Here is an 18,276-nt window from a genome sequence, read left to right as displayed (position 1 = left end):
TGATTCAAATAATTTGTTTTGCGGGCATCGAATTAAATGACCTCACTGTATACACTGTCGTGTCAGATAATTATGACCACCACCTAGAACTGTGCTGGACGTATCTCATGTGATAACCACTGACGAAGTGATATATATCACGGGACTAACAAGCTGTCTTTAGGCATTGTGAACACAGCCGTCATGCATAAAGAAATGGACGAATCAAGTTTGTGAAAAGGAGTGACTATGGGCCTTAGAGGGCAACGGCCGTGCCGCAGCACTAACACCGATTCCCGTCGGATAACCGAAGTTAAGCGTTGTCGGGCTTGGCTAGCACTTGAATGGGTGACCGTCTGTATTTGTCGACCGCTGTTAGCAAGTGAGGTGCACACAGCCGTTGTGAGGCGAACTGAGGGCTACTTGACTGAGAAGTAGCGGCTCCGGTCGAGAAAACTGACAACGGCTGGGAGAGCCGTGTGCTGACCACATACCCCCCCCCCCCCCCCACCCCCCATATACGCCTGCTGGGATGCCTCTCAGCTGTAGGTGGCACATAGCCTGTCGGCACCATTGGGCCTTCCGAGGCCTATTCGGAGGGTGTATACTATTTTTTATCAGCTTTAAAGTCAAGTGAGCACTAATTCGGAGAAAGCGAAGTTTGTGGACTGCCCGTGTGCCCTTGTTGTGAAAATACATCGTGAGTACACAGCTGTGAAAGTGCAAAACGGTTGAAGCCATTGATTCAGAGGTAGTCGCCAACTGCGACACTTCGTGAAAGCCAGTCGACACGCATTGTGGAACCATTCAAATAAAGCACGAGTTAAATAAACTTGTGTCTACGACAGGAGTTCAGGAGATCCTTGTACGTAGGGGCTCCGAAGCAGACACACTGTGTCTGAAACAGTTTTAACACCATTGCATGTATGGAAGTGACTTGCGTTACTCGTGCATTATCGTAACTGAACTACTACCGATAAGAAGCTATCAGATTTTCCCCGAGGAAGCAAGTTTTATACTATTTCGGATGGACGAGTGTTGGCGTCTCCGGAGAAAAACTTCAGAAAAAAATCGCGTTGCACTGTCTCTGCAAGAGCACATGGCCAAGCGTTAATGTCTGGTAAATGTTTACGCGGTATTGTGTAGGATCCTCTTAGCAGATATGGTTACTAATCCATCCTCAGAGATCTCATTCGTGCATTCATAATTCCGTGTCTTGGAGAGACGAGGTGTTTCAGCAAGGTAATACACCTTGTCGCCCTGTTCCAAACTGTCGCTCTTCTTGGTACGGTAACCATAAACTTACTTTTAGAAGAGTCCGTTAATGACTGGAAGAGCGCGATCGAGACACTAAAGCAGTCCTTCTACTCCCAAATACCGGGATATTAAACCTATTCAACATTGTGGGGCCATCACGACCGCGTCCGCTGTGGGAATCCCTTGGCACCCTCCGACAGCTGCGGGTAGCTCTGCGGACAGCGTAGCTTCAGGACACTAGTTTGACTTGCGAGTACCCGTCTCAATAATCTGTAGCTTGTGTGCCTGTTGTCTGTTATATAAACTGCGGTTATTCCAGGTTCTGGTTGGTGATTATAATAATGTGTCTCGACAGTGTACAGTGAAAACACGGAATGGTCGCATTTAGGAGGAAGACCGAACACCGAGCGGAGGAAGCAGTAATTAGGGCTGAGAGTAGTGTGATGCACCGAGGTGAGGAGCGGCGCGTGTCTCGTTTTGCAGCACGGCGACGGCGACGGCGATTCGGACGAGCCGGTGGACGTGGAGGGTGGCGTCTTCACGGAGTACGAGTGGGCGGGGCAGCGGCGTGTGCGCGCGTCCGCGCTGCTCGTGGGCGGCTACGCGGCGGCCGGGCTGGCGACGGCCGCGACCACGGCCGACGACGCCGACCACGGGGACCTGGTCGTCGACGGCGACGACTCCGCCACGCTGGGGCCCGCTCAGTATTCGGAGGCCGACGTGTTGCTGCCCGCCGCCGCGGCGCGCGAGCGGCGAGCGCTGAGACACGCCCTGCTCAGGTAGCGTGCTTCCTCTCCACTCTTCCGTTTTCATGCCGGTCCTCGTAAGTACACTACTGGCCATTGAAATTGCTACACCACGAAGATGAAATGCTACAGACGCGAAATTTAACCGATAGGAAGAAGATGCTGTGATATGCAAATGATTAGCTTTTCAGAGCATTCACCCGAGGTAGCCCGCAGCTCGTGGTCGTGCGGTAGCGTTCTCGCTTCCCACGCCCGGGTTCCCGGGTTCGATTCCCGGCGGGGTCAGGGATTTTCTCTGCCTCGTGATGGCTGGGTGTTGTGTGATGTCCTTAGGTTAGTTAGGTTTAAGTAGTTCTAAGTTCTAGGGGACTGATGACCATAGATGTTAAGTCCCATAGTGCTCAGAGCCATTTGAACCATTTTTTTCACCCGAGGTAGGCGCCGGTGGCAACACCTACAACGTGCTGACATCAGGAAAGTTTCCAACCGATTTCTCATACACAAACAGCTGTTGACCGGCGTTGCCTGGTGAAATGTTGTTGTGATGCCTCGTGTATGGAGGAGAAATGCGTACCATCACGTTTTCGACTTTGATAATGGTCGGATTGTAGGCTATCGCGATTGCGGTTAATCGTATCGCGACATTGCTGCTCGCGTTGGTCGAGATCCAGTGACTATTAGCAGAATATGGAATCGGTGGATTCAGGATGGTAATACGGAACGCCGTGCTGGATCCCAACGGCCTCGTATCACTAGCAGTCGAGATGACAGGCATCTTATCCTCATGGCTGTAACGGATCGTGCAGCCACGTCTCGATCCGTGAGTCAACAGATGGGGACGTTTGAAAGACAACAACCATCTGCACGAACAGTTCGACGACGTTTCCAGCAGCATGGACTATCAGCTAGGAGACCGTGGCTGCGGTTGCCCTTGACGCTGCATCACAGACAGGAGCGCCTGCGACGGTGTACTAAACGACGAACCTGGGTGCACGAATGGCAAAACGTCATTTTTTCGGACGAATCCAGGTTCTGTTTACAGCATCATGATGGTCGCATCGTTGTTTGGTGACATCGCGGTGAACGCACATTGGAAGCGTGTATTCCTCATCGCCACACTGGCGTGATTGTATGGGGTGCCATTCGTTACACGTCTCGGTCACCTCTTGTTCGCATTGACGGCACTTTGAACAGTGGACGTTACATTTCAGATGTGTTTCGACCCGTGGCTCTACCCTTCATTCGATCCCTGTTAAACCCTACATTTCAGCAGGATGATGCACGACCGCATGTTGCAGGTCCTGTACGGGCGTTTCTGGATACAGAAAATGTTCGACTGCTGCCCTGGCCAGGACATTCTCCAGATCTCTCACCAATTGAAAACGTCTGGTCAATGGTGGCCGAGCAACTGGCTCGTTACAATACCCTAGTCACTACTCTTGATGAACTGTGGTATCGTGTTGAAGCTGGATGGGCAGCTGTACCTGTACACGCCATCCAAGCTCTGTTTGACTCAATGCCCTCGCGTATAAACGCCATTATTACGGCCATAGGTGGTTGTTCTGGGTACTGATTATTCAGGATCTATGCACCCAAATTGCGTGAAAATGTAGTCACATGTCAGTTGTAGTATAATATATTTGTCCATTGAATACCCGTTTATCATCTGCATTTCTTCTTGGTGTGGCAATTTTAATGGCCAGTAGTGTAAATCAGTGTCGGCGGATGGGAAGCATAGCTCGGAAATCAGCGAGTCTGAAACAAAGTATTGGATTGGTGCATCAGTTTGTAGCGGTTTTCCGCTAGTTTAATAAATACAACAGATATACACAATAGAGGCGTTAGTCACCAATAATATATTCTCCTTCGCCATTTACAGCAGTGTGGAACGCTGAGGTACCTTTTCGGTCCTGCGGTTGTAGAATCGCGTGGTTTTGAGGCGAAAGACTCATCGAACCATGATCGGAGCGCATTTTCATCCGAAAAGGAAGTTCCTTCAAGGCTATTCGAGAGAGAGCGGCAAAGGCGAAAATCTGAGGACGCAATATCCTGTGACTAATGCGGGTGCAGAATGACTTCAGAATGCGGGCGGGCGTCATCGTGGAGTAGCGTCACTTTACGCGGTCTTCCTGGTCGTTGTGCTCGGACTGCGTCTACAAGACGTTTCAGTTGTTGACAATAAATGTCGGCGGTGATGGTTACGCCTCTGGAAAGCAATTCGTATTACACCAAACCGTCGCTGTTCCACCAGATGCGTAACATTATCTTTTGTGGATGCGCGCAGGCCTTTGTACGAGGAGTTGCCGCTTTGTTTGGGTTGAAATGGTTCAAATGGCTCTGAGCACTATGGGACTTAACATCTGTGGTCATCAGTCCCCTAGAACTTAGAACTACTTAAACCTAACTAACCTAAGGACATCACACACATCCATGCCCGAGGCAGTATTCGAACCTGCGACCGCGGTTCCTGACTGAGCGCCTAGAACCGCTAGACCACCGCGGCCGGCGTTTGGGTTCCACCATTCCTTTCTTTTCCCTATGTTAACATAGACACACCATTTCTCGTCACCAGGAACGATGAAGGATAGGAATGGTCGGTGTCGTTCACGAGCCAGTTGACGACGAGCAACCAGAGATGCACATCCACTGATTTTTGTGATTTTGACTTAGAATATGCGGCACGCATACACCCGATTTTTGAAGCTTCTCCATTGGATGCAAGTGTCACATTATGGTGGAATGATCACAATTCATCACATTTGCCGGTTCTCGAGTACATTGACGTGGATCATTGTAGATTAATGCGTTTAAACTATTTTCATCAAACCCCGAAGGTAGTCCTGAGCGTGAAGAGTCACTAATGTTAAACGGTCCTTCTTAAAACCAGAAATCCATTTTCTTGCCGTACTCTGTCCAGTGTCACCGCTCTAATGGATTGAAACAGAAGAATATGCCGGAAATATTCCGATCTCTCCACTTGGCACTCCATTTTCTAGCGTCCACAGCTCCACTCACTATCTCCAAATGACAGAATGACACTAAATAAAGTCACCCGAGCTAAAAGAGTACTACTGTATATTGCAGACTGTAAATGCAATAGTTGGGACTAACACATTAACGTCTAATGAGCTACCATCTTCGAGACATCTCGTTTCCATCGACGGTGTGGTAAGTGCAAGGCGCACTTTCAGTTATTGCTTTGAGCAGTTCACAAGGATCCCAGCTCACACATATTGACCACATAGGGCCTTTTGTAAATTAGCGTCACACTGCGCTTAACGGATCATTCACAATCAGTAGTTCAGAATATCGAGAAATGAAAGCAATGGTGAACTACAAATGAAAAATGACAATCGGTAAATAAATCCATAGCAACGGGAATACCAACATGCAAAACAAAAACGCTACGAACTTACGCGGCAACCTAATACTATTTTGTTGACGGAATCTCTGTAGAGACGAGCTACGATGTTGAAGGCAAATCTCGAATTTTAATTTGAGCAGCATATTCGTATTACTTGGTATAAAAGAGTATGCCTTTATATTGCAGGAATACAGCCTTCTTTACGTGTCGTCAGTTTGTGTAATGGGGATTATATTAAATTGTTATTAATCGTAAGTAGTGTACAATGAACAAGCGAAGCGTGTGCCTGGAATGGCAGTAGTGCAATTCGGAACTGATGTCCAGTATACCTGGGCGTCTTTATCCGTTAGTGTATTGTATAATGAAACGGATTGTAAACGTTTCTATTTAAGTTTCCACCGTTGTATTTAAGTTCCCAACGTCTACCAATCACTAATTATTCAAACACATTTATTGTTTCATGTTATCTGAAGGCTATGGCGTTAGTCAAACATGTAGCAGTCCATTAATTGGTGTCGTTAATATGATTTAAGCACTGTGCTTACGAACGTTTTCGTTGTCGGAATCAGTACTGACAAAGCACTACAAAGTGAATTTAAAATTTCATAAATTTAATCGTTTGTAGCTGATTCACTATTTGTCTAACATGCAGCCCCAGTTACAATAACATGCTATCTAATGACAAAAAAGTTCATTTTATTTAGGACAAATACAACCGGAAAGTAAATGTGAATATAATTTTTCCCCTCTGCCTTTGCAGCATGTCTAACCTCGAATCGTCCTATAAACTCTCCCAGGGCTTGAGCCAGTAATGGCCGGGTACGGATATGGCGAAACCGTGGTTCACCAGCTGTGGACTGGTCAACGCCGCCATTCCTGTGTTAGCGTAAACCATGGACATGCTTCGAACACTACCGTGGAGGGCGGTGGTAGAACGTTGTGTGTTTAGAAGTGTGTGAGGATGGCTGAAACCTGTATGAGGAACCTTAACCTCCAGGGTTTTTGTATGTCCATCCTTGTGACCAATCGTCTGCGGGACTTCATTCGTTCACTTACGTAATAAAATGAGACACCTACAGCCGTCGTTTTGATGTTATTTTATTATATTGCAACCAGTTTCGGTGAGTCATTATGCCATCTTCAGGCCTTAAGTGACGCTGAGCAGGTGAACTCCAATTGTATAAACATCTATGACCTGGCTTCCGCAGAATACTGTAAAAGTGATGTTGTGACTGCAACCATCAACAGACAACCGCTAGTATAGTTTCGACTTCATGTACTAAGAGCGCTGCTGTTGCGGCACATGACATGGCGACCCCTAAGCTTAAGGAAGTTAGTGAGCCAGGCCCGTGGGTCATCAAAGGTAGCCTACGCCTGTTATAGATCCATAGCTAGTCGTGGGAACGTATATGGATCCTCAGAGACGTAGAAACAAATGTCCGAACTGTTTGGGTGGCCCATTAGCGATCACCAATACCCACACAACTACCAATGGGACGACATGTCGAAACCTTCCCTGAAAAAATGTTTTTACACGGTAACAACAGAATGAAAACATGAAGTGTTAAACTTTTAGCTGCCAACACGGAATGTGAATACTTTTCTGGATGTTGAAGTTACTCATCTTCGCCGAACTTAGAACTTTTAATACCGCTTTTCTACCTAGTTGAAGGAGCTGTGACGAGTCAACGGAATGTCGCGTAAAGCGGGAACCTCACGGACATTTCAGGCGCTTTAACCATACGAAAAATATCACATATCATGAATTTCGTAGATAACTAGCGTTTCATATCGCAAACTAAACTGTTGCAGATGAAATTTTTACTAAGGGGGCCAGTAGAGAACAAAGACAGTGCAGGGTTTTGACATTATTGACGTCTTCCATCACTTCAGTCGATAATTTAATTGCCGGCCGCTGTGGCCGAGTGGTTCTAGGCGCTTCAGTCCGGAACTGCGTTGCTGCTACGGTCATAGGTTCGAATCCTGCCTCGGGCATGGATGTGTGTGATGTCTTTAGATTAGTTAGGTTTAAGTAGTTCTAAGTTTAGGGGATTGATGACCTCAGATAATAAGTCCCAGAGTGCTTAGAGCCATTTGAACCATTTGATGTTTTAATTTGTTGAAAGGGAGTAGTATGTACAGGCATGTTATTTTATGGCAATTCTTGTAGCACAGCTCTTACGACTGTTTTTGAATTTTTTACATATATCACAATGAAAGAGTTTCCTCTTTATCCATTATAGTCGTCATAAAAATGTGAATTATCTACTGAGAGACGAAACCAAACGTTTTTCGTGCACCAGACACTCGTAACAAAAGAATCATTAATCCATTTATGCACTTCACAGTCGTTACAAGTTTTATTTACACAAATTTCGATAGAGTAAGAAATGGCTCTGCATATTGTGCTCCGTACCACGCGTAGTTAATCAATTTCGCCAACTATGGCCGTGCAAACTGATAGCGTATAAATGACTGAAAATTTAGAATACTGTTCTGCTGATAAACCGAAAATGACAAATGCCTATCGGCAATAACGTTGTCCAGCAATTTCTTGAAAAATTGTCGACGAGAGAGAGAGAGAGAGAGAGAGAGAGAGAGAGAGAGAGAGAGAGCGAGAGAGGGGTTGAATCACTGTAGTTGTTCCCGGGGGGAATCCGACAGCATAGTCGCGAGTGCGGTACTATTTCGAAACAAATGAGACACACTGTTGTCAGGTCCATTCACGTCCTTTGACATTACGATCTTCAGGGGGGACGGGTTTAATGGGCTGCTGGACTCCTGAATCTGTAGAAAATATCCCTTGGGTGTCTTCTGTGAACATCATACCGGGGTAACGCCAGTGCAGTTGTATCGGTTTATGTGATGTTGTTGTTGTGGTCTTCAATCCTGAGACTGGTTTGATGCAGCTCTCCATGCTACTCTATCCTGTGCAAGCTTCTTCATCTCCCAGTACCTACTCCAACTTACATCCTTCTGAATCTGCTTAGTGTATTCATCTCTTGGTCTCCCTCTACGATTTGTACCCTCCACGCTGCCCTCCAATACTAAATTGGTGATCCCTTGATGCCTCAGAACATGTCCTACCAACCGATCCCTCCTTCTGGTCAAGCTGTACCACAAACTTCTCTTCTCCCCAATCCTATTCAATACTTCCTCATTAGTTATGTGATCTACCCATCTAATCTTCAGCATTCTTCTGTAGCGCCACATTTCGAAAGCTTCTATTCTCTTCTTGTCCAAACTATTTATCGTCCATATTTCACTTCCATACAAATACTTTCAGAAACGACTTCCTGACACTTAAATCTATACTCGATGTTAACAAGTTTCTCTTCTTCAGAAACGCTTTCCTTGCCATTGCCAGTCTACATTTTATATCCTCTCTACTTCGACCATCATCAGTTATTTTACTCCCTAAATAGCAAAACTCCTTTACTACTTTAAGTGTCTCATTTCCTAATCTAATTCCCTCAGCATCACCCGACTTAATTCGACTACATTCCATTATCCTCGTTTTGCTTTTGTTGATGTTCATCTTATATCTTCCTTTCAACACACTATCCATTCCCTTCAAGTACTCTTCTAAGTCCTTTGCTGTCTCTGACAGAATTAGAATGTCATCGGCGAACCTCAAAGTTTTTATTTCTTCTCCATGGATTTTAAAACCTACTCCGAATTTTTCTTTTGTTTCCTTTACTGTTTGTTCAATATACAGATTGAATAACGTCGGGGAGAGGCTACAACCCTGTCTTACTCCCTTCCCAACAACTGCTTCACTTTCATGTCCCTCGACTCTTATAATTGCCATCTGGTTTCTGTACAAATTGTAAATAGCCTTTCGCTCCCTGTATTTTACCCCTGCCACCTTTAGAATTTGAAAGAGAGTATTCCAGTCAACATTGTCAAAAGCTTTCTCTAAGTCTACAAATGCTATAAACGTAGGTTTGCCTTTCCTTAATCTTTCTTCTAAGATAAGTCATAAGGTCAGTATTGCCTCACGTATTCCAGTATTTTCACGGAATCCAAACTGATCTTCCCCGAGGTCGGCTTCTACTAGTTTTTCCATTCGTCTGTAAAGAATTCGTGTTAGTGTTTTGCAGCTGTGGCTTATTAAACTGATTGTTCGGTAATTTTCACATCTGTCAACACCTGCTTTCTTTGGGATTGGAATTATTATATTCATCTTTAAGTCTGAGGATATTTCGCCTGTTTCATACATCTTGCTTACCAGATGGTAGAGTTTTGTCACGACTGGCTCTCCGAAGGCCGTCAGTAGTTCCAATGAAATGTTGTCTACTCCGGGGGTCTTGTTTCGACTCAGGTCTTTCAGTGCTCTGTCGAACTCTTCACGCAGTATCGTATCTCCCATTTTATCTTCATCTACATCCTCTTCCATTTCCATAATATTGTCCTCAAGTACATCGCCCTTGTATAGACCCTCTATATACTCCTTCCACCTTTCTGCCTTCCCTTCTTTTCTTAGAACTGGGTTTCCATCTGAGCTCTTGATATACATACAAGTGGTTCTCTTATCTCCAAAGGTCTCTTTGATTTTCGTGTAGGCAGTATCTATCTTACCCCTAGTGAGATAAGCCTCTACATCCTTACATTTGTCCTCTAACCATCCCTGCTGAGCCATTTTGCACTTCCTGCCGATCTCATTTTTGAGACGTTTGTATTCCTTTTTGCCTGCTTCATTTACTGCATTTTTATATTTTCTCCTTTCATCAATTAAATTCAATATTTCTTCTGTTACCCAAGGATTTCTGTTAGCCCTCGTCTTTTTACCTACTTGATCCTCTGCTGCCTTCACTACTTCATCCTCAGAGCTATCCATTCTTCTTCTACTGTATTTCTTTCCCCCATTCCTGTCAATTGTTCCCTTATGCTCTCCCTGAAACTCTGTACAATCTCTGGTTTAGTCAGTTTATCCAGGTCCCATCTCCTTAAATTCCCACCTTTTTGCAGTTTCTTCAGTTTTAATCTACAGGTCATAACCAATAGATTGTGGTCAGAGTCCACATCTGCCCCTGGAAATGTCTTACAATTTAAAACCTGGTTCCTAAATCTCTGTCTTACCATTATATAATCTATCTGATACCTTCTAGTATCTCCAGGATTCTTCCATGTATACAACCTTCTTTTATGATTCTTGAACCAAGTGTTAGCTATGATTAATTTATGCTCTGTGCAAAATTCTACCAGTCGGCTTCCTCTTTCATTTCTTAGCCCCAATCCACATTCACCTACTATGTTTCCTTCTCTCCCTTTTCCTACTACCGAATTCCAGTCACCCATGACTATTAAATTTTCGTCACCCATCACTATCTGAATAATTTCTTTTATTTCATCATACATTTGTTCAATTTCTTCGTCATCTGCAGAGCTAGTTGGTACATAAACTTGTACTACTGTAGTAGGTGTGGGCTTCGTATCTATCTTGGCCACAATAATGCGTTCACTATGCTGTTTGTAGTAGCTTACCCGCATTCCTATTTTCCTATTCATTATTAAACCTACTCCTGCATTACCCCTATCTGATTTTGTGTTTATAACCCTGTACTCAACTGACCAGAAGTCTTGTTCCTCCTGTCACCGAACTTCACTAATTCCCACTATATCTATACCTATCCATTTCCCTTTTTAAATTTTCTAACCTACCTGCCCGATTAAGTGATCTGACATTCCAAGCTCCGATCCGTAGAACGCCAGTTTTCTTTCTCCTGATAACGACATCCTCTTGAGTAGTCCCCGCCCGGAGATCCGAATGGGAGACTATTTTACCTCCGGAATATTTTACCCAAGAGGACGCCATCATCATTTAATCATACAGTAAAGCTGCATGCCCTCGGGAAAAATTACGGCCGTAGTTTCCCCTTGCTTTCAGCCGTTCGCAGTACCAGCACAGCAAGGCCGTTTTGGTTATTGTTACAAGGTCAGATCAGTCGATCATCCAGACTGTTGCCCTTGCAACTACTGAAAAGGCTGCTGCCCCTCTTCAGGAACCACACGTTTGTCTGGCCTCTCAACAGATACCCCTCCGTTGTGGTTGCACCTACGGTACGGCTATCTGTATCGCTGAGGCACGCAAGCCTCCCCACCAACGGCAAGGTCCATGGTTCATGGGGGGAGGGGTTTATGTGATACAGAATTGAAATCTTTTATCATTTCAGCGGTGTCTATTCCCTTTACAGTAGTAGTAACTGGCTCGCTGAACTATAAAATATCTGTAGCATTGTTTTGTGTGCCACACTATGAAAAAAACTTTGCAAGTTTCTCAACTGTTAATTGAAATAAAGATCAATTCTAAATGAATTTATTGTAGAAGTTAAGCATGACAGTGTTATTCTCTGCTCTATTTGGGAAGTATCTGTAAAATAGTTTCGAACGTAGTGTCATTTCCCACTAAACACACAACAGACTGGAGTAGACGAATAAATAAATCGTACCGATTGTGAATGAACACGCTTACGACGGATACGCCCGTCGAACCCACTTAACAAGCTAATCTACTTCGACACTAATTTTAGGGATGGGGATGGGAGCGACCAGAACAATTGCGCTGTGAGATCATTTTTAAAGTGCAAGGAACGTGCGGTTTGTAGAGGCACAGCCCCTCTGCCGCAGCAGTTTATTTGCGGTATGGAAGCCTCTAACTCTTACGGTTAACCGCAGCCGCGTCATGGCCAGATGAATGGGGCAGAACAGAACGGTGAGCAACAGTTGATATGCGGCTGAGCCAATTCTGCCGAAAAGCGCTTCCAACGTTCGTTTTCGGCCTGGTCATTCCCAGAATAATATGATGGGCAAGCGTTTCCACAAGAGGAGGCTTCATATGTGCCTGCGATTGACATAGAATCTTATCGTTAAAATGTGCGTTGTCATTCACTGGAGAGATGAGTGGCATCTGCGACAAAAATGATCTGTCAGTGTAACATTAGCAGTTTATGATCATCGAATGCGGACGTATCATGCGACCAAAGTAAAACTAACCCCCAAAATGTATTTGGCAGTTCGGGACAGCGTAATTTAAACAAGAAAACTAATCGAAACGAGACAGAACAAAAGAAAATATTGTTTAAATAGAAGATAGAATGGAAAAAAAGTCTGATAAAATTGCAAAGCCGGTTTGGTGTGCAAGCAGGAGTTAAAAAATCGTAGTGTCAGAACATTATCAAGGACGACTTGCGAAAGCTTTACAGATTTTCTATTCTGTATGGTTTGAAGTTTCCAGACCAACATTAGCATGTTATATTCCGCCGGTAGTTTCTAAATAAATTGGTATTGAGGCATTTGATACCTTCATTTTCTAATATGAGGCTCTGAATAGCGTTAATACTGCTATCAGATTTTCTGTAAGTGTATACCGCTTTCAGCGCGTTATGAGAGACCGTGTAGTAACACCATGTCGGAAAGTTGTCCCATCGGCTGTCGAAAATTCTCTCTTCTATCGTACTGCAAATTGGAAGAACATGCGTTTCCTCTTTTCCTACCAAGTATTAGGATATCTTGATTGATCTCTTAATGGCTTGGTCAGGATATGCAGTTGCAGCAACCATCCACAATAAAAATTAAGTTGATATAGTTGTATACCTGACGCTATTGGAGAATCCATTGTACCTTTCGTAAGCAACAATCTGCTTCATCGAGTCTGTGCTTGAATCTTTCGAAGCCATGCCTGCAGCCCTTTCTGCAGGTTTCTACCATTTGTTTCTACCCTCCCGGTTTACGTAGTAGTGTGTGCTGTTACATGATTACTATGCTAGTACTAGATTTCAGTCATGTTTTCCAACTTGCGTGCTCTTTTCTACTTGATTAGCAGTGGAGTACCGTCCATACCGCTGATATGAATACGTTGCTTACCAAATTTTCAATCTTCTTATATATTATATCCTCTTTAGAGCTATTTCTTTTCCAACATTTTTTATATCTCATTAGTAATCAGTCGACGTTTGATTGAATCTACTTCGTATTTCACTTCTAAGTCATGTACAACAATGACTCGCTCATCGTTTTGTTAATTTTATTTTTCCATCTTTATTTGATAATTTCTGGTACAGGGGATACGCAAAATAATGTGAGCACCCGTGCTTATTTGGGAATGGTTTATTAATTAGGGGTTGGACCCCATTGCCCGTAATACAGCTGCAGTTCTTCTTGGAATACTGGCATATAATGATTGTATAGTCTCCATTGGAATATTATGCCACTCTTCGATCAGAATGCTTTCTAACACCTGTAGTGACGAGGCAGGCGGAAATCTGCTCCGAAGTCTGCGCTCCAATGCCGCCTACACGGTTTAGATAACGTGCAAGTCCGGGGAATGTGCTGACCAGGGGAGACGCTGCACGTCAGTTGCATGCTCCTCATACCACGATTGTACTGTCCTGGCCGTGTGAATGGGTGCATTATCGTTCTGAAATATGGCATCATTGTTGGGGAATAACGTTCGAACCATGGGGTGCACCTGATCACCTAAAATGTTCGCATAATCGTTGGCTGTAACACGTCCTTAGAGAGTAATGATGGGACCGCAGAATACCATGATGTGTCTGCCCACACCATCACACTTCCACCTCCATGCTTAACCGTTGGAATCAAGCAATCAGGATTGACACGTCGGACCATATGACGTGTTTCCACTGACCAACCTTCCTGGATTAACGCTCCTGACACCATGTTTTACGCTTCTTTGCGTTGGTTGTCGTCATTAATGGTTTCGTTATAGCAGTTCGTCCATTAATATTCGCTTTGTGGAGTTCTCGGCGGACAGTGTCGATAGATACAGGGTCTCAAAGATGGCTATTGAGCTCTGCAGTCACTTTAGCCGCCGTAGTTTTATGTTGCTTTGACACAATTGGTGTTACCGTACGACTAACTCTGTCATTTAGTTTTGATTTGTGCCCACTACCACGTTTACGCGATGACGTCGTTTCATGTTTTGTGTAGACTGTTATGACTGTTGAAACAGTTGTTCTTGAAACATTCAACAAGTTGGCTGTCGAGATTACTGATGCTCCAGCTAATCGGGCCTCCACAATCTGTCCTCTTTGGATCTCTGTTAGGTCTTTCATTGCACGTCATTGCCTCTGAATTCATATACAAAGTGTACACTACTTGTAAACAACGTGCACACCTATTTTTATTCAAAACTTCCTGTCGCTCCGTACTTTCCGTGTCCAAGTTGGTGCCTCCCATAGATTTCCCCCCCCCCCCCTTATTCAAGAGAATGGAGTCCCGCAGGGCTCCGTATTGAACGTGTCTCTATTTTTAATGGCCATTAACGGTCTAGCAGCTGCTGTCGGGCCGTCAGTCTCACCTTATCTGTATGCAGACGACTTTTGCATTTCGTATTGCTCCTCCAATACTGGTGTTGCTGAGCGGCGCCTACAGGAAGTCATTCACAAGGCACAGTCATGGGCTGTAGCCCACGGCTTCCAGTTTTCAGCCGAGACGTCATGTGTCATGCACTTCTGTCGGCGTCGTACCGTTCATCCGGAACCAGAAGTTTACCTTTATGACGATCCACTCACGGCGATGGAGACATATCGATTCTTAGGACTGGTTTTCGACGCTCGATTGACTGGCTTCCTCATGTTCGTCAGCTTAAGCGGAAGTGATGGCAGCACCTTAATGCCCTCTGCTACTTGAGCAGCACCAACTGGGGTACAGGTCGATCTACGCTGCTGCAACTCTACAGAGCCCTTGTTCAATCCCACCTCGGCTGTGGGAGGCTGGTTTATCGTTCGGCAGCGCCCTCGTCGTTGTGTTTGCTCGATCCAGTGCACCACTGCGGAATTCGACAAGCGACGGGAGCTTTTAGGACGAGTCCGGGACCAGCGTACTGGAGGAGGCTGGAGTCCTTCCATTCAAGATCAGACGTGCACAACTACTTGCCAGTTACGTTACACACATTCGCAGCTCTCCTGAGCATCCGAATTACTGTCTCCTTTTCCCAACCACGGCGGTTCATCTCCCGCATCGGCGGCCCAGGTCAGGGCTTACGATTGCGATTCGCCTCCGATCCCTTCTGTCTGAACTGGAGTCCTTCCGTTTACTATCTCTAGAGGTCCATTCACGTTCACCTCTATGGAGTAAACCTAAGCCGAAGCTTCGTCTGGACCTTTCTCATGGCCTTAAGTTACTCCCGTGGCCCTCCGCTGTCACTTCCTCTCGATTCTTGCCATGTCCCGGGGCTCCGAAGTGGTTTACACCGATGGCTCGATGGCTGATGGTCATATTGTCTTTGCCTATGTTCACAGAGGGCATATTGAGCAGCACTCTTCGCCATTGGCTGCCACCCTCGCCATCCTTTGGTAGCGACCATCCAGGAGTTCATCTATGCCCTGGAACGGTCCAGTCGTTCACTGGTGTTTGTCTGGACCCCAGACACGTGGGCATCCAAGGCAATGAACTCGCTGACAGGCTGACCAAACAGGCTACACGGAAACCGCTTATGGAGATCGGCATTCCTGTAACTGACCTACAAACCTTGTTACGCCGCAAGATTTTTCGGCTTTGGGAGACGGAATGGCATAACAGTACGCACAACAAACTTTGTGCCATTAAGGAGACTACGAATGTGTGGAAGTTTTCCATTCGGTTATCTCCGAGGGGCTCTGTGGTTCTCTGCCGGCTGCACATTGGCCACGCTTGGGTCACCCACGGCTACCTCCTGCACCGTGAAGACCCACCTCAGTGTCTGTGTGGCGCCCGGTTGACAGTGGCCCATATTCTGTTGCGCTGTCGTACGTTGGCTGCCCTGCGACAAAATCTTTGGTTACCGGACACGTTGCCGTTAATTTTAGCTGACAACGCCTTATCGGCTGATCTAGTTTTACGTTTTATGCTCGAGGGTGGTTTTTATCATTCTATGTAAGTTTTAGTGGGTGTCCTTTGTCCCGGTGTGTGCTCCACCCTAGTGATTTTAGGCTGGAGGTTTTAATGTGTTGCAGAGTGGCTGGCTTGTCCTTTTTATTCTCGTGGTCAGCCAGCCTTGGTAATCTGCTTTATTTTTTTTAAATCTTTTCTACTTGTTTCTTGCGTCTAACTGTGGTTTTCTTGTCCTCTTTTATTCCTTGTGGTGTTTGTTTCCTTTCTGTCTTTCTTGTGGTTTTTCCTTCCTTTCGATATTGTGCTGTACGTCTCGTTTGTTTTATTCTTTCCTTTGTGGGACTGTTTTAACAGGAACAAGGGACCATTGACCAAGCAGTTTGGTCCCTTACCCCCTCTCCCTTTTAATCCAACCAACGTGCCCTGATGCCTAGTCCGTACTAAACACAGACAGTCCAACCGTCGAACACAACCATCCCATTACTGCCACTGTTTGCCTATCCTTTGTTCTTCTTCGGTTGCCCCTGAAGTCATACATCTTGTATTCCCTAGCTCTTATTATTTCCATCGTTTTCACGCATTCATGCTCCTTTACCGTCGTCGAACGCTTATGCGTCTGCCATCGTTCGTAGTCTCTGCGACTACACCCAGCTAGGTGGCGCACTGTTTTAGGCACGAGACTCGCATTCTGCAGAAGAGAGGCCCACAAGGAGACCACCCAGCAACGGGATTTTTGCAAATTTTTCATATTTATGGTACGTTAAGTTCAGAACTCAAATATCACCCAACCGAAGCAGTTCGATGCAACTCTAAAAGAGTCTCGACAAAATCAACTTTGAAATTTTCCGACGAGCTGTAATTTACTAAACGTAAGGCGATTTTCCCGACGCGGCGCACATAGAGGTATTTCATGCAAAAAGTTGGCCAGAATTAAAGTTTGATATATTCTGTACTATGAGACTCTAGAGAACGTATTTGTAGGACAGCAATATATTTAAATACTTAACATGAAATAGACCAGAATTACGGTATCTTTATTTATTTATTCCATAGCTGCAATACTATGTATTATTCAAATGATGCATCTTAGTCTTGTTCATCTGAGCAGTCTCTTTCTGCTGGCGACTCCTCTTTATTATCATTTAGCTGGCCGCTGTGGCCGTGTGGTTCTAGGCGCTTCAGTCTGGAACCGCTCTGCTGCTACGGTCGCAGGTTCGAATTCTGCCTCGGGCATGGATGTGTGTGATGTCCTTAGGTTATTTAGGTTTAATTAGTTCTAAGTCTAGGGGACTGATGACCTCAGATGTTAAATTCCATAGTGCTTAGAGCCATTTGAATCATTTATTATCGTTTTGAGCTTGAGGGACCTGCCTAATCTATCCTTCGCTTGAGAGCAGTAAATGTATGTTTCTTTCCAGAATCGTTGGCTGTTTTTCTTTGGTTTCGGCCTCTTACCTGTTATTAATGGATCAGATGCCAGAAGTAGCCTGTTTGTTATGTCTAGATTGAAATCTTCTCGTGAGAATGTCCTGGGAAACGTTTGCCTGTACAGACGAAACTGCTTATTGCGGACCTCGGCTGCTTCTTCTGATAAAGTGCTTGTGGTTAATAGGGTATGTTCGATTACAGTTAGACCATGCTCCAAAATCTTGTATACAGTGGAAGACATGTGATGTCATGGATGTAAGTCAACGTACAGTCTTGCTGTTTCGACAGTATAAGCAGAAAATTTGTATATGTCTATCTTATGCCCCTAGAAATAGCTTCTAGAATAAATCTGAATCGATAGATGAGTTGCAGATCTACACCTGTTATTTCGCTGAAATTTCAGGATCTTCAAAAAATATTCTACTGGTACTTCCGTCATTGCTATTTCCACAGCCTTGCTTGGGAACGTCTACAATTAATGCCAGTCGATTTCTGCACATTTCTTGTGTGGCTTTTTCCCTCTCTTGAACAAGCTTATTTTCCTCTTTTGAACGGATTGCCACTTCTTGATGCTTATTTTCTACGAAAAACGCAACAAAAATTCCAAAAATCTAATTCGCGTGTGGAGTTTAGACAGGTCGAACTGAAGACCTTCAGTATTTACTA

The 18,276-nt window shown here is 44.9% G+C and overlaps 1 protein-coding gene across 1 annotated transcript in view; it reads left to right on the top strand.

The window, feature by feature from the left end:
- Positions 1-18,276, top strand: part of LOC124556037 (E3 ubiquitin-protein ligase Rnf220-like) — a 678,682-nt gene that overhangs the window by 585,897 nt on the left and 74,509 nt on the right. The window contains exon 6 of the mRNA XM_047130072.1: positions 1,720-2,015. Within this exon, the coding sequence (XP_046986028.1) occupies positions 1,720-2,015 (296 nt within the window). The remainder of the gene's footprint in view (positions 1-1,719; positions 2,016-18,276) is intronic.

Source organism: Schistocerca americana, chromosome X (genome assembly GCF_021461395.2).
Source record: "Schistocerca americana isolate TAMUIC-IGC-003095 chromosome X, iqSchAmer2.1, whole genome shotgun sequence".
NCBI classification, from domain to species: Eukaryota; Metazoa; Arthropoda; class Insecta; order Orthoptera; family Acrididae; genus Schistocerca; species Schistocerca americana.
Note: the sequence above shows the minus strand (reverse complement) of the source record. Positions and strands in the feature narration are given on the sequence as shown.